This window comes from Lichenostomus cassidix, chromosome 12, assembly GCF_008360975.1.
Source record: "Lichenostomus cassidix isolate B80296 chromosome 12, HeHo_3.0, whole genome shotgun sequence".
Lineage (NCBI taxonomy): Eukaryota > Metazoa > Chordata > Aves > Passeriformes > Meliphagidae > Lichenostomus > Lichenostomus cassidix.
The window spans coordinates 2,192,022-2,206,708 of record NC_139493.1 but is presented as its reverse complement, the minus strand read 5'-3'; the positions used below and the strand labels follow the sequence as shown (position 1 = coordinate 2,206,708).

Below are 14,687 nucleotides of genomic sequence, written 5' to 3'. Positions count from 1 at the left end.
AACAAATGCATAATTAGTAAATCAGTAGTGTTGCAGCTACAGTCTGAATGGAACATCATTTTGCCAATTAGTTGATGAGGCATAATAATGTCAGATACTTGATGCTCCTAGTTCTTTAATTAATTTTTTGAACCAGGGTACTCATGTATCAAAAGCATCTGTGGCTTCAGCCTCAGAAACTTGAAGACGTGTAAACATCATTTCAGTTCATTTGGAATGGGCTGCTGTGCAATGCAATCCCTGTTCCACCTGCTGAGAGGAGGAATGGCTGCAGGTGAGGTGGGAAATGTCTCATCACCCACCTGGAAAGGCCTGCAAGGCTGTTGAGTCCAACCTGTGGCTGATCACCTCTTTGTCCAGAACTGGAAACTGACCCCTGGTGTGGCCTCAGCAGTGCCCAGTGCAGAGGGACAATCACTGTCCTGGTCCTGTGGTCACATTATTGCTGATCCAGGCCAGGTGCCCTTGGCTTTCATGGCCACCTGGGCACACCTGGGCTGATGCTCAGCTGCTGTCACCAGCACTCCCAGGTCCTTTTCTGCTGGGCCACTTCCCACCACGCTTCCCCAGCCTGGAGCTCTCCATGGTGCTGTTGTGGCTCAAGAGAAGGACACTGAGCTCTCCTTGTTGAACCTCCCAGCCCAGCCCATGGATCCAGCCTGCCCAGATCCTTCCAGCACACCCACACTGCCACCCAACTCAGTGCCACCTGTGCACTTGCTGAGGGTTCCCTCAATCCCTGTGTGCAGATCAGCTGCACAGACCTTAAACAGGTCCACCAAGACCTTAACCTGGCCCCAGCACTGAGCCTTGGGGAACCAACTGAATCACCAACATCTTTCCTTCTCCAGTTCCTGTGGTGGCACCGACCAACATCAGCGGAGGAGGAGGGAGTCGTTCTGAGCTGGTCATCACCTGGGAGGTAATTCTTAGCTCAATTAACCTCAACTGTTTAACGGGGAAGACTCCATGGGTGAAACCACAGCCCTGCTGAAATCCGCAGGTTTTTGGCCACTGGCTTTGGTCGAGCCTGGATTTCACCCTGGCTGTGGAGAGCAAACAGCCTGCAAGATATACAGCAAGTTTTCTGTGTTACAGGGAACAATTTATAAAAATAAACAGTTTAAGAGGCATGTTGTAAAGATGTTTAGAAGTCTGTATAACCCTCTTATCTCCATTGTACAGGAGGTGCTTAACACACTAATCTGCTTGGCCATTTTCTGCATTTACATTTTTCCTACTTTTGTTTACATGTTTTCCATTCTGGAGCACTGTGCTGACAAGACATATCCTATTATGCGTTAAAGGAGATGAGCCCTTTAATTCTCCAGCACTCCAGCGAGAGCAAAGAATACACATTTTCAGAGCAGTTAATACCAGACAAGTTGCAGAGGGTGAGTGCAGGTCATTGCAGAGAGTACAAAGTGAGTGCTGTGGGAAGGAGCCTCCTTTTCCAGCCTCCCACAGGCACTGGGATGAAGACAGGCAGCCTCTGGCAAAGCCCTCGCAGTGATGGGGCAGCTGCTTGGTCAAAATGGCAAAAATCAGATCAAAAGAAATAAAAAATATCCCCACTAAATAAATAACACTGCTGATGTTTTCCCCTCCCCATGCTGCAAGCACAGTGAAATTCCACTTTCCATGAATGAAGTTTTCCTCCATCTGCACCTTTCCCTCGTTTGTTTCATTTTCTCCTCTACTGTTCTCCTCTTTGGGAGCAGAAGAACATGAAAATCGAAAACAACCTGAGAGATCTCAATCAAATTATCCTGTTGGACTCCACAGCGTGTCCTGAAAAACAGTCAGAAGAAATCCTAATTATGGCCAGTGAACAACGCTGAACACGACTCTGTGGCTTTCTGTGATGAACTCACTAAATGTCCTGATTAATTCTGAGGTCACAGGAGCCTCAAAAACAAATTAAATGCTCTAGAAAGTAGCTTGAACTCTTATAAATCCCCAGTGAGCCATCATCCTTCCCATTTAACTCTCTCAGGACTGGAAAAGAGATGGAAAGGGAAATGTTGGGGAATTGATGTTTGTAAAATGCTGAAGGAAAGACATTATATAAATGACAGGGCAGGGTTATTATCATTATTTTTGTTATTAGAATTAGAAGTAATTTATGATGAAAATAACAACGTAAGTGCCCCGAAATTTTCTGAAGTGCTTTCAGATTTTCCCCTATCATCTCACATTGTTTGTGCTCCTGAGTTTGGAGGAAAAGAGGTTGGAGCCAGGAATCAGATTCTGACCCTATTTCTGTCTTTTTGCACCATTTTTTCCATGCCTGCTTTTCCATGCCCCTTCCTTTGATGTAAGCATCTGAAATAAATGAACTTTTTACTGAGAAACACTTCCTTACTCCCTTTAATCCTGATTTTGTTCCATAAATGTCCTCTTGCCTTGAGAAGCCCATGTGGAGGTATTTTTATCCCATGAAAAACCAAACTTCATGCTGGACACGGTGTTGCTGTAATTGCCTGTTCAGTCTGAGCCTTTCATATGGATCTTGACATGAGATTTTATTAGTAGAAACATTAATTTTGCCATGTTGACTTGCAGGAACATTTCTGTTCTGAAAACTTAAATAAGAATATGTTCATGCACTCGAGGCTTTCTCTTTGCTAAAAAAAAAAAAAAAATACATCAGTGCTGTACTCACATGCAGGCAATTATACAACTGACACACATTTCTTTGTATACATTTGTTCCTTCCCAACTCTTTCGTTCCTTTCAAATCATTTATTTAAAATTAGCATTCCTATGCCCCTTTGGGGGGAAAAAAAATCTACAAGCTACAACTTGTACCGAGTGAAACGCTTTTAATTTTGCAAACTTCATGCCTGAAAGAGACAACTTTAATGGAGCCGATCAGATCTTTTGTTTCCAAATTGATTGCCTCGATAGATTTATTATTTTGATTTTTATTTCAATATTACATTGACGGATGGGGCAAACATTATTATCTTCTCCGAGGCACAGCCAACTAAATCAATACCGCTAAAATATAGTCAGGGAATGAAGATTCAATTAAAGCAGTGGGTACATGCAAACCTTTATTGACTGCCTTGTCACCACAGCCGGTGTCAGAGGAACTCCAGAACGGGGAAGGTTTTGGCTACATCATCATGTTTCGTCCCCTTGGGTCAACAACCTGGACCAAAGCAGTGGTGGCCTCAGTGGAATCCAGCAAATATGTCTACAGGAATGAGAGTATTACACCTCTGTCTCCTTTCGAGGTGAAAGTTGGTGTCTACAACAACGAAGGAGAAGGAACCCTGAGCTCCATTTCCATCGTCTACTCGGGAGAGGATGGTAACAAAATTACTCTGTGTAGTAATGGGTGTGTAGCACCGACAGGTCCCAGATATGTTCAGGTGGATCTCACAGGGGTATTAAAGAGCCTGCTCAAACCTCCTCATTGAGTGTTTATAACAGACATGAGGCAGGAGATGGGAAGCTGAAGGAAAAAGAGCAAGGGACAGATTTTCAGAATTATTTTCATTAGATGGCCTATTTCAACTAATTTCTGCACCGGCTAGGTGTGTTGGGAAAACTGGGAGACACTCAAAGGTGTAGCTCCCAGAGGGTCTGGATTTTCAGACCAGTCAGTGTGGGCAAGCTCTGCAAACCTGTCCCAGCAGATGGGGAATGACTGATTTTGAGAGCAGGATTTGCTGATGTTCCCCTGTAAATGCAGAGTAAAGCTCATGGTTACACCAGGGGCTCTTCCTGCTGCTCCCCCAGCATCTCCTCCCTCTCCATTGTCTCTCCTCCTCCCTTGATCCCACCCATGTCCCACGAGGTGTGTTTTTCCCTGTCCCAGAGCCGCAGATGGCCCCGGCAGGAGCCTCAGCGATGAGTGTGTCGGCAGCGGCGGTGGAGGTGTCCTGGCAGCCCATCCCCTGGAACAGACACACGGGCAGGGTGCTGGGCTACGAGGTGAGGGGCTGGGCTACGGGGTGAGGGGCTGGGCTATGAGGTGAGGGGCTGGGCTATGGGGTGAGGGGCTGGGCTATGAGGTGAGGGGCTCGGCTATGGGGTGAGGGGCTCTGACACCTTGTAGGTGTCCCTTTCCTCTCCAGAGTCCTGTTGTCCTACTGGTTCCTCCTCCCAAGCCAACAGACCGTGGAGCTCTTCCCCCAACTCTAAGATCCCACCCAAGATGATCAGGAGGATTTACAGCCCAGAACTGCAGCTCTGTCCCAGAGTTTTTGGGCTCAGGTTTGGTGCCAGGCACACGTGGCACTGCTTACAGATCAGGGTAGGAGAAATGTCCTCCAGTGCTACCCAGAGCTTCTGCTGTGGTGCATCAAAAGGCTTTTAACTTTTCCCTCCTCTCAGAATCACAGAACCATTTTGGTTGGAAAAGACCTTTAAGACCATTAAATCCAACCATTAACTCCAGCATTTGAAGAGGGCAGTGGTGGAGTACCCATCCCTGGAGGGATTTAAAAGCCTTACGGGTGTGGCACTTGGGGACATGGTTTAGAGCTGGGCTTGGCAGTGCTGAGTTGGTGGTTGGACTGAAAGATCTTTTCCAACCTAAATGATTCTGTGATTTTATGTTTAAGCAATGTCAGATATTATTCCTGGGTATTTCACATGCAGAGTGAAGCAATTTCCTTTTTTCTTTTCTTTTTTTCTTTTTTTTAATTTGTAGATAAGAGGGAAACAAGTCAAAAATACTTTAAATTCTGTCCTATCATTGCACTGTATAAATGAAGGTAACAAGAGTCATGTACAGTCCACAAACCCTCCTAAATCAATTACTCACTGAAAAAAAACAGGTCTAAATAGGTGTCACTGAATCAAAACTAGAGCCAGGTACAAAATAATTAAAAACCTCTTAGATGATTGAGATAAATGTTCCTTTGTATCCCTTAAAGTTTCCTTTCATTTTGTTCAACCATGAAACCAACAAAGCTTTTCTCGTTTCTCACCTTATCAAAGGTTTCCTTCTGGACATCTGTAAATTTAAGGATTTCATTTAGTTCCTTAATTGGGATTCAGTCTCTGAAATGTTATTGCTTCTCTATAAATATTCATGCCTGGGTTTACATCCTGCTAGATCTGAGTACAAAAAATCCTGCATTCCTGGAAATCTTCCTCGTCAGCACGTCTGCTTCCCAGCCAAGCCTCTAATTGCTGGAAAACAATGAATTGCCTGTTCTTTGTTCTCACTTTTCAGGTTTTATATTGGACAGACGATCCCAAGGAAAGCACAGCTGGGAAGGTCAGAGTCAGTGGAAATGTAACAGCCAAAAACATCACAGGGCTGAGAGCTAACACAGTGTACTTTGCAACAGTCAGAGCTTACAACACCGCGGGGACAGGGCCCTCCAGCACCCCTGTCAACGTCACCACCAAAAAATCCCGTGAGTATTGCGTTTGGTACAACAAGTGTCCCAAATTCCCAGCTGGGACAAGGACATTCCAGCTCACCATGTCCCCTGTACTGTCACCACCAAAAAATCCCATGAGTATTGTGTTTGGTGCAAGTGTCCCACATTCCCAGCTGGGACAAGGACATTCCAGCTCACCATGACCCCCATGAATGTCACCACCAAAGAGTCCCATGAGTATTGCATTTGGTGCAAGAGTCCTACATTCCCAGCTGGGACAAGGACATTCCAGCTCACCATGTCCCCTGTGAATGTCACCACCAAAAAATCCTGTGAGTATTGCATTTGGTACAACAAGAGTCCTACGTTCCCAACTGGGAGAAGGACATTCCAGCTCACCATGTCCCCTGTACTGTCACCACCAAAAAGTCCCGTGAGTATTGTGTTTGCTACAAGTGTCCCAAATTCCCAGCTGGGACAAGGACATTGCAGCTCACTGTGACCCATCACTGCCAAATGCTTCAATAGCAAAGAAATCAAAATCCTAAATTTCTTCATAAGTCAGACAACAAAATCTGTGATTAAGAAGTTTCCTCTAAATCAGTCCTAAATCAGTGCCCACGAGGGAGGATTTCTGTTTGCCTTGGAACAGCAGCCCCCTTGCTTCCAGGGGAGTTCAGGGAGATGCAGAGTCAGTAAATAAAGGATGTCCCACGGGTGAAACGAGAGATTTTGGGGTGAGGATGTGTTGGTTTGGGGGTTTAAAGGAAGCTGTTGAATGCACCAAATACAGAGGTTTTTGAGACCTCTAAACTCTGCACTACAGAGGGCAGAGAAAGGGATACATTGATATAAATGCAATTTAGTAGGGTTTCTTTAAATTTTACTACTAAAAGTAAAGCCCTCTGTTGTTTCATTTTCCTTGTACAATATTATCCCAGTAAATTATTGATCAGTCCTTTAGCATAAAATGTGAATATTTCTCCTGTCTTTCACCAATTTTCCTCTTGTCTATGTGCCTTTCTGTGCTATTGCTCCAAGTGCAAGATAGGAGCAACTTGTGAAATGAGTTAATTGATTTTAATTGCCACAAACCCAATATTTAATGTAAATGGAACAATCAGAACTAAAGCCAGAGAAGATATTTCTGAAGGGCTCAAAGAGGATCCATCCCTGGCAGTGTCCAAGGTCAGGTGGGACAGGGCTTGGAGCCACCTGGGATGGTGGAAGTGTCCCTGACCGTGTCAGGAAATGGATTGAAGTGAAATTTAATTCCATTCCAACCCAAACCATTCCATCATTCTATGACTTTTCTCACAGTCCATTTATCAATGGAAAATAGATTCACCTCTGGAAATTTTTCCCTCTATTCCTATGTGCATCTGAATGAAAGACAAGTTAAAGACATGGCAATCAAATGACAAAACACAGAAGGAATAAATTTGCTTTTGTTTTACATCGACTTTGTCTTCTGTCAAATTCAGGATTGTGCTAATGGCTCATTTAAAAATTAAAGTCAAAATAACCTTTTTAATATTTAAATATATAGATTAAATTTTCAAGCTCTGTCTGTGGAAGACGCAAGCACTTGCAATATGAGAAGAGATAATATGTCAAGAGAATGTAAACAATGTTTATCTGGAGCAGGAGATGGAGCTCCAAAGTGATAGCTCTGCCTTGCTGCTCAGCACCCAGGATTCCTGCAGCATCCTGCTCATCCCCTTATTGCAGGGACTCAGCAAAGCTGCAATGGTCCTTCTGCCCAAGAGGTGCAATTCTGATTGAAATGCTCTCATCTGAGATCAGTGCATGGTGGCATCTGAGGTGACATCCTGGTTTAAGCTGAAAATACTGAGGGAAGTGACGTGGTGTCCTCAAACCATGGACACAGTGTCATGCGGAGCTGCTCTCTCCTGCTTTGTTAATTATATGGCATGGGTTGATGAAATGACTCTTCCTCTCCATGTCTTCTTCCTCTTCCCATCCTCTTCCCCTTTCCCTTTCCCTTTCCCTTTCCCTTTCCCTTTCCCTTTCCCTTTCCCTTTCCCTTTCCCTTCCCTTTCCCTTTCCCTTCCCCTTCCTCTTCCTCTTCCTCTTCCTCTCCAATATATTCATATATCAAGGTAAAGCAGATAATTTTGATCTGCAAATCCTCTGTGGAGGTTTTTCAGCCCCAAGACTATGAATTAAGAGGGCTTTAAGTTTCTGTGTCAAAAAGCTTTGGACGAGGCAGTAATTCACCCATTTTTGACTGATTTCAAACCTCTTCAGAGTGCACAGCCAATGAAGTATTTGACATCCTTTGCCTCTTGTGACTATTTTGTTATCCAATTCCTCATAAAAAATATTTCCTGAAAGCAACAAAGAGCTTTCAAGCAATATTTAAATAAATTTGCAGTTTGATGTGTGTGAAAGTGGATAAATTTCTTCTAAATAAAATCAATCTTCTCCAGCCCTGACAGTGTGGCTGATGGAAGGACATCCCTGGATATCCACCTGGGAGCTCCACCAGCACCTCATTCCCCACCAGTGGGATGGATTAAACTTCTCCCCAGTCATGAGGCAGATGGATATGAAACAGCAGAGCCCATCAATTTGTTTTATCTCTGTGGGAAATCAAAGAAATTGTCACCAAATCAACTGTTCCTTCCAAGTGGCATCCATTAATCACCAAAGCATAGGGTGAAGAGAAGGATCCCAGAGTTAGAATTTTAAAGTCAGGGCTGGAATGTGTTTCTCCAAATTTCTCCTCTTGTTTTTTTAGTTCTGCTCCAATCCTTCTTTCCTGTGCCACCCCCCAGCAGGGCCCGGGAGGATGTGCCATGGAACAGGAGAGAAAGTGTTGTCCTAAATCCAGCTCCACTTGAAAGGCTCAGTTCCACCTTCACATGTTCACACACGACTCGATTCCACTTGTAGGCAAATTTTCAAAGTCCTCACACTTAGGCATAAAAAGCCTTTGAAAAAGCTGCTCTCAGCCTATTGTGCCAGGAATTTATGAAATCCTACAATGTTTCATGGTGGATCACATGGAGACTTTCATGTGCAGCTCTTTGTAACCTGTCCTGGCTGATGGAAATCTTGGCTTCTGTAGTTTGCTCTCAATTTCAGCTTTCTCTGAGCTCCAGACAGCAAAACATCCTCTAGGACATGGAAATACAGAGAGGAACAACATTTTCCTTCCACAAAATCTCCCAAATATAACTTGAACTGTCAGACACTGTCAAGCAGTGCCTAATTTGGCAAATGAAGTCTCGCAGTCAGAGGTTCTGTGCTAGGAATAGATCTTTATTCTGACTAATAGCACAGCAATGATGGGCTGGAAAATGGTTTTTTACTCTTCTAGGTTTGAATCACCCAAGCATTTGCTACTCCCATCTCAGCAGCTCGTTCAACTACATCATGAGTATTAATATTCTGTTGTATCTCATTATTATCATCATCTTTATTTTTTTTTTTAAAGCACCAAGTCAACCCCCGGCGAACATCGCCTGGAAGTTGACAAATTCCAAAATCTGCCTGAACTGGGAGCATGTCAAAACAATGGAGAATGAATCAGAGGTGTTGGGCTACAAAGTAAGTGATTTCTTTATCTCATTAGTCCAATATTTTGTTTATAATAGAGGTACAAACAGAGACTGAGGAAAGGCAAGTGTTCATCACCTGGAAAATTGTGATTTTCTGGATTTATTGGGGTGGTTGGCTGATGTTTATCAGAGTAGGATTTCTTTATCCCAACATAGGGATTTTCTGTCCCCAGTACTAGGTTTCTCTTGTCCCCTTTCCCTTGTAACCTTACCTACCTAAAGCTTCTTGCTTCCACATCTCCAGGGAAGGAGTTTCACATATATATGAGTAGAGAACAGTCTTCTAAGCATTAAAGACAGTCATAAACCACATTTAAACATCCTCACTCTCTGGCAATTCATAAATGTACCTTTATAAAAAGAGCTCAGAAGATACTCACACAAAGGTCTGTGTGGATGGACTAAAAATCACCCCCATAAATCTGCTTTTAAAGGGAATAAAAATTGATTTTAAAGTTTGGTTGCAGTGCAAAATTCTCTGATTATCCTCTTTTTCTGGGAAAGCACCTGCTGTGTTACCCACCCCAAAACCCTGCAGAATTCATTTCCCTGTTTCAAAATGGCTTTTAACACCCTGAAGGATGCCGAGAGTGCTCTGAAAACTTTGGGACACGACAGAAGAACCTCACACCCCCCGCCAAAAAAAAACCCATTAAAACTTAAAAACTAGGTGAAATAACTCTTGTTTTGCCATCCCTTTCTGCTTAGATCCTGTACAGGCAGAACAGGCACAGCAAGGCTCACATCCTGGAGACAAACAACACTTCAGCTGAACTTCTGGTCCCGTTTGAAGAAGATTATCTCATCGAGATACGAACCGTCAGCGATGGTGGCGACGGCAGCAGCAGTGAGGAAATTAGGATTCCAAAAATATCAAGTAAGTGAGAGATTTTTCCCCCCCTCTGAATGCTGTTGCATAATAAGAAATCTGTGCCTCCAAGCACAGCAGATTCCCAGCCTTTCCCTTGCCATAGGTGTTCTCCCTCCTGGTGATTTGTGGTCCCATGAATTAGTCCCTGATAATCTCATATTCATTAGGAGAGAAAATATGTAGCTCCACACCTTTTTTTAGTGCAGGTCTGCACTGGCCTGGCCTGCAGAGCTCAGGGAAGGACACAGGAATAAGTTTCCTTGTGAAAGTCAAAGTTCTCACACAAAATGTGGCTCTAAATCTGCTCTGGAGCCTCTGCTGGGACAGAGAAGCTCAGCCTTGTCCCATGGTGGGGTGGGGTGGGGTGGCACCCCATAAATACTTTGTTATTCATGGAACAGAGAGCATTTTTATATAAAAAATATATTCTCATATATATATATATATGATAATATATATTATTATTTTTGCATATAATATATATATATTATATGCAAAAAAATAGTCAAAACTCCCTTAAAGGGAATACTCACAGGAAGGGTGGGAAGCTGATCCAAAACTCTACTCCATGGAATGGCTGCTACAACTCCATAAACAACATTTTTGGATAATGTTGCATCTTGAAAGTAGAACAGAGATTGCTGTTGCACTAAAATGCAAAGAAAAACTGATTTTTGTCACAGATTTACCTCTCTTTGCATATACATTTACAGGTTTAAACTCTGGAGAAATAAAATTATCCCAAAGGATAAACCACGCATTGGCATCTGGGATCCTGCTGTTGAGTTCTGTTCTTCTAAACCCTTTTCCTTGATGGTTCAACCAATGGACTTTTAAAATCAAAAACGTAGATTTTATCTTAATTCCTCACCATAACCAACATCCCTGACAAAGAGCAGCACTGGGGAAGGGGGAGGGAGGTGGAAGTGCTCTATCATCAAGAAAACATTAGGTATCAATATTCCATGAATTTTTCAAAATAGGGCTTGGAAATGAATGGATAAAACATGCATTAATTAGCTGGAGTGGTGCCAAGCCTAATTTGGGATTGTAAAGTGGGTGGTCTCAGATTTTTTTCCAAGCAGTTGTTCTTGGAACTGCAGTTTAATGGAATGTCAGCCTGGGCTAGGCTGGTGCCACGGGGGGAAGGAGAGATTTCAGGCTGTTGTGATGTGGATATTATTTAACTCATGTTCTTCAATGTAACCTGGTAAAAAAAAAATCCTCACTTTCAATTAAATAAAAGCTATTTGTTTACTTTTTGCACTCGTCTGTATTGGAGGAGGTGTCAGAAAATGCATTATTTGAAGTGCACTGTGCTATTTTCTGCAGAAAAGGGGAATTTAAATAAAAGGAATCCTGTGGACCAACCCCAAACCCATTGAATTCCATAGAAAATATCAGCAGGCCTTGAACCAGAGCTAAATGAAGCTTTTATACCATCAGGTATTTTACATATCCTCAAATTCATTTTAAAGGACTTTTCCATGCAAAGACTGTTCTGATCAACAAAACTTCCAGAGATGCTGAATATTTTTTGAAGAGAGACTGAAATAAATCTGTCATTAAACAGGTTGAGTTGGTCTCTCCTGATTTTGCTCTTTGGTTTAGCTTGGAAGAGTAGATTCATGAAGGTAAGTGAGAAGAACATTGATTTTCATCAACTTGAAATACAAATAAAAGCAGCTAATTAAGCCCTTCAGTCTCCCGAGTCCCCAAAATGACAAATTAAACACCAGAGTTTGGCTTTCAAGTCGGCAGATGCAGCTCAACACTTGAAGCCACGCTGCTGCCAACTTGAACTAGAGCTGATAAAAGGTATTTTTTGCCTGATGTCATTGCTGGGAAACCTTTTCTTCCTTCTCGCTTTGCTCTGAAGTTTATTTTCTTTTCCCCACTGTCAGATCCAGGTTGTGTCATTTCTGTAACTATTTAGAGCTACAAGTGAACCAAATAGCCCCAATATTTTTTAAAAGAAACCTGTTGGGATGGGGATGTGTCAGCACATGAATAAAAGCAGCTCAGCTGTGTGTGAAAATCTTTCAGGGAACACATTAAATGTGTTTGTTATCCATGGGAATGGGAATGGGAATGGGAATGGGAATGGGAGTAATGGGAATTCACAGAGGAAGCCCCAAAGCTTTGGTTTCTCCTCAAGGTCCCTTCCAAGCCAAACCTTCCTCTGATTACTCACACAGCTCATGGGCTGGGCTGGCATAAAATAAACTCAAAAATGATAAAATCATGGCAGAATCACATGGCAGAGAATGGTGGCCAAGCAACAATCACTTCACAGGATCATGGAATGGTTTGGCTTGGAAGGGACACTAAAAATCCCTTACAGCTGGTGATGTCCAATAACCCCCACAGTGCATTCAATAAAATATTTTATAGAGGTCACTCCTATTTGGCAGAGTTTTGAAAGAGTTTTTTACATCATCCCTTCCCAGCAGGTGTCCAGCAGGACCTCTGCTCCCTCCCAGACCTTCTGCATCCATTAAACAGTGAACACATTTTATTTTCCTTCATTAAACTGAATCTAAATTTCTTTTACTTCATAACATAAATGCAACTCTTTGCTAAGTTTACCCGAAACATCTTTTTATTCAAGTGAAAAGTGATTTTCTGCAGAGCAGTTACAGCTCAATAGAAGGTCTGAGAGATGCTTAATTACAGGGAGGCTCTGGAAATAAAATGCCACTTTTAGAAGTCTGTCCTCTGGGATTTCTACAAAGTTCCTAATCACGGGAGTTATTAGGAAGAGGTTTAACACAGCTTTCAAAGGAGGAGAATGGTTTAGAATGAAGAGAATGTGCTAATAAAAACCCCGATAATACCTTAACGAAGTAAAAACATTTCTCTTTGCGGTGGAAGCAAACAAATGAATCACTTCTTCAGATTTCTTCTCATTTTTGTGCAGCACTGATGTTCTTTTCTCACTTCAGGAGATCCAAATCAGCCTCTTTGACTTCCTCATTTCTCCATCTTGTCACTCCCAAGGGAGCAGCCCTTGTTAAAAAAGGGACAACTGAGGAACCTCAGGAATATCAGTGGATCTCTTCCCTTGCTGATTCCCTTGGAGTTGAAACTTCCAGGGTGAATATTCTGCCTCAGGAGCTGAACTGAGTAGACTTAAGGAGCAAAACTTAAAACACAGCTCCTCCCACTCTCCCTAAATCACTGCAGAACTCATGCAGGTTTATTTTCTCCTCTTCAGCTCCCCAGTCCTCTTTATTTTTATTTTTTTTTGGTGTTTCACCAGGACAAATTGAGTCTGAGCTGCCCAAAGCAGTGAAAGTCCACCTCTTTTTATGTGGAAATGTTATTAAAGCAGCTGATGCTGAAATGGAAAGAGTTCACATGGCTGGCAGCTTTCATTAAAAAGAAAAGAGAGAGGGTCAAAAAGGAGTTTTGTCACTCAGAGTTGCAGGGAAAACTTTGGAAATACGAACAGCATAAATCCCCTACAACCAGAAGTTGAAATGAAAACAACAGAAAAACTCTGCAGTGTTCCTGATTTTTAACAGCCAAGACCCTGAATTAAAAACCCCATTTAAAGGTACCCAGTAAAGAAAATTTTGGGCCCAGACTTAGCAGATTTTAGAGAAAATCACAGACCAACAAAAGTTTTCAGATAGCTGGAAAAATAATAGCTATTTTCTTCTGATAACCTAAGCAAAGTATCGAAAAATGAAAGAGACTCACAGTCGGGGATTTTCATTTTGAGTTTAACACATCAACAAAATATTTCTCCATGAAAAAAGCAATTTTAAGCCTCTCCAAATGTTTCCATTCACTCCGAGCACAATGCTTCTTTGTGATTTACGAGCATTTAAACTTTATTTAACATCTTCTCCCTTCTTTATGGGGCAATTTTTGAATACGAACGCCAAGGAAGGGAAATAAAATAGCCCATGTGTGTTACTTTACCAGCCCCTAAATCAACATTATCCCGGAGTGCAGAAACTCCCTGTTTTCCGTGGGTTGTTGGAATTCAGCCCTGGTGACGCCGAGCTCTAAATCACCCTCGTGAACAAATGTGTTGTAAATGGATTTTATTAATATCTGCCCGTGCCTCAGTCACGGAGATTTCCCCCCCCAGTGATTTGCAGATTTGTGTGGAGGAGGGAATTCATCTGCTCAGGGGGTTTGGGGCTCGCTGGGGTGGTGTTGGGGGATCCTGGCTCCCTCTGTTCCTCCCTCCATGGATTTTTGTCTGCACATCCCCAACTCTTTGCTTTCCCTGCTCAAAAGATGCCAGATCTTGAATAAACCAATGTGTTTGTTCCCCTCCAGCACTGATATTTCCAGGGTTTTTTTTTTTTCCCAGTAAAATTATCCAGCAATTTTCCAAATTGCCCTGGAAGTGCCAAAGAGTTGCTGCATCTCAGTGCTGCCGAATATGAGGTTCTCAGTGCCTCTCTAGGTGCAGCCACGATGTCATGGGAGCTCAGAATCCTGGAATGGGTTGGAAGGGACCTTAAATCCCATCCTAGAAATGGGAATCATGGAAAATCATGGAAAATCATGGAAAATCATGGAAAATCATGGAAAATCATGGAAAATCGTGGAAAATCATGGAAAATCATGGAATGGGTTGGGTTGGAAGGACCTTAAATCCCACCCAGTGCCACCCCTGCCATGGCAGGGACACCTTCCACTGTCCCAGGTTGCTCCAAGCCCTGTCCAGCCTGGCCTGGGACACTTCCAGGGATGTGCTGGCAGGGATGGAGTGGGTTGAGGTGTGGTGGAAGCAGCAGGATTGCTGAGTTTTCCCACGAGGATGAGGAGCTCTCCAAGATACTGCTGGAGCAGGATCTCCCTGCTATCCATGGGTTATCAGCCCAGCCTCCCTCCACTGAGCTGAGCTATTTTCCATAT

At 42.9% G+C, this 14,687-nt stretch overlaps 1 protein-coding gene across 2 annotated transcripts in view; it reads left to right on the top strand.

The window, feature by feature from the left end:
• The window catches only part of LOC146431531 (contactin-6-like), a 122,622-nt gene extending 111,554 nt beyond the window's left edge, over positions 1 to 11,068 (top strand). For both annotated transcript variants that reach the window (XM_085072262.1, XM_085072263.1), the window contains exons 17-23: positions 852 to 922; positions 3,084 to 3,318; positions 3,830 to 3,945; positions 5,195 to 5,381; positions 8,812 to 8,924; positions 9,644 to 9,812; positions 10,520 to 11,068. In XM_085072262.1, coding sequence (XP_084928388.1) covers positions 852 to 922; positions 3,084 to 3,318; positions 3,830 to 3,945; positions 5,195 to 5,381; positions 8,812 to 8,924; positions 9,644 to 9,812; positions 10,520 to 10,620 — 992 coding nt within the window. In that variant the 3' untranslated portion in view covers positions 10,621 to 11,068. The remainder of the gene's footprint in view (positions 1 to 851; positions 923 to 3,083; positions 3,319 to 3,829; positions 3,946 to 5,194; positions 5,382 to 8,811; positions 8,925 to 9,643; positions 9,813 to 10,519) is intronic.
• The last annotated feature ends 3,619 nt before the right edge of the window (positions 11,069 to 14,687 follow it).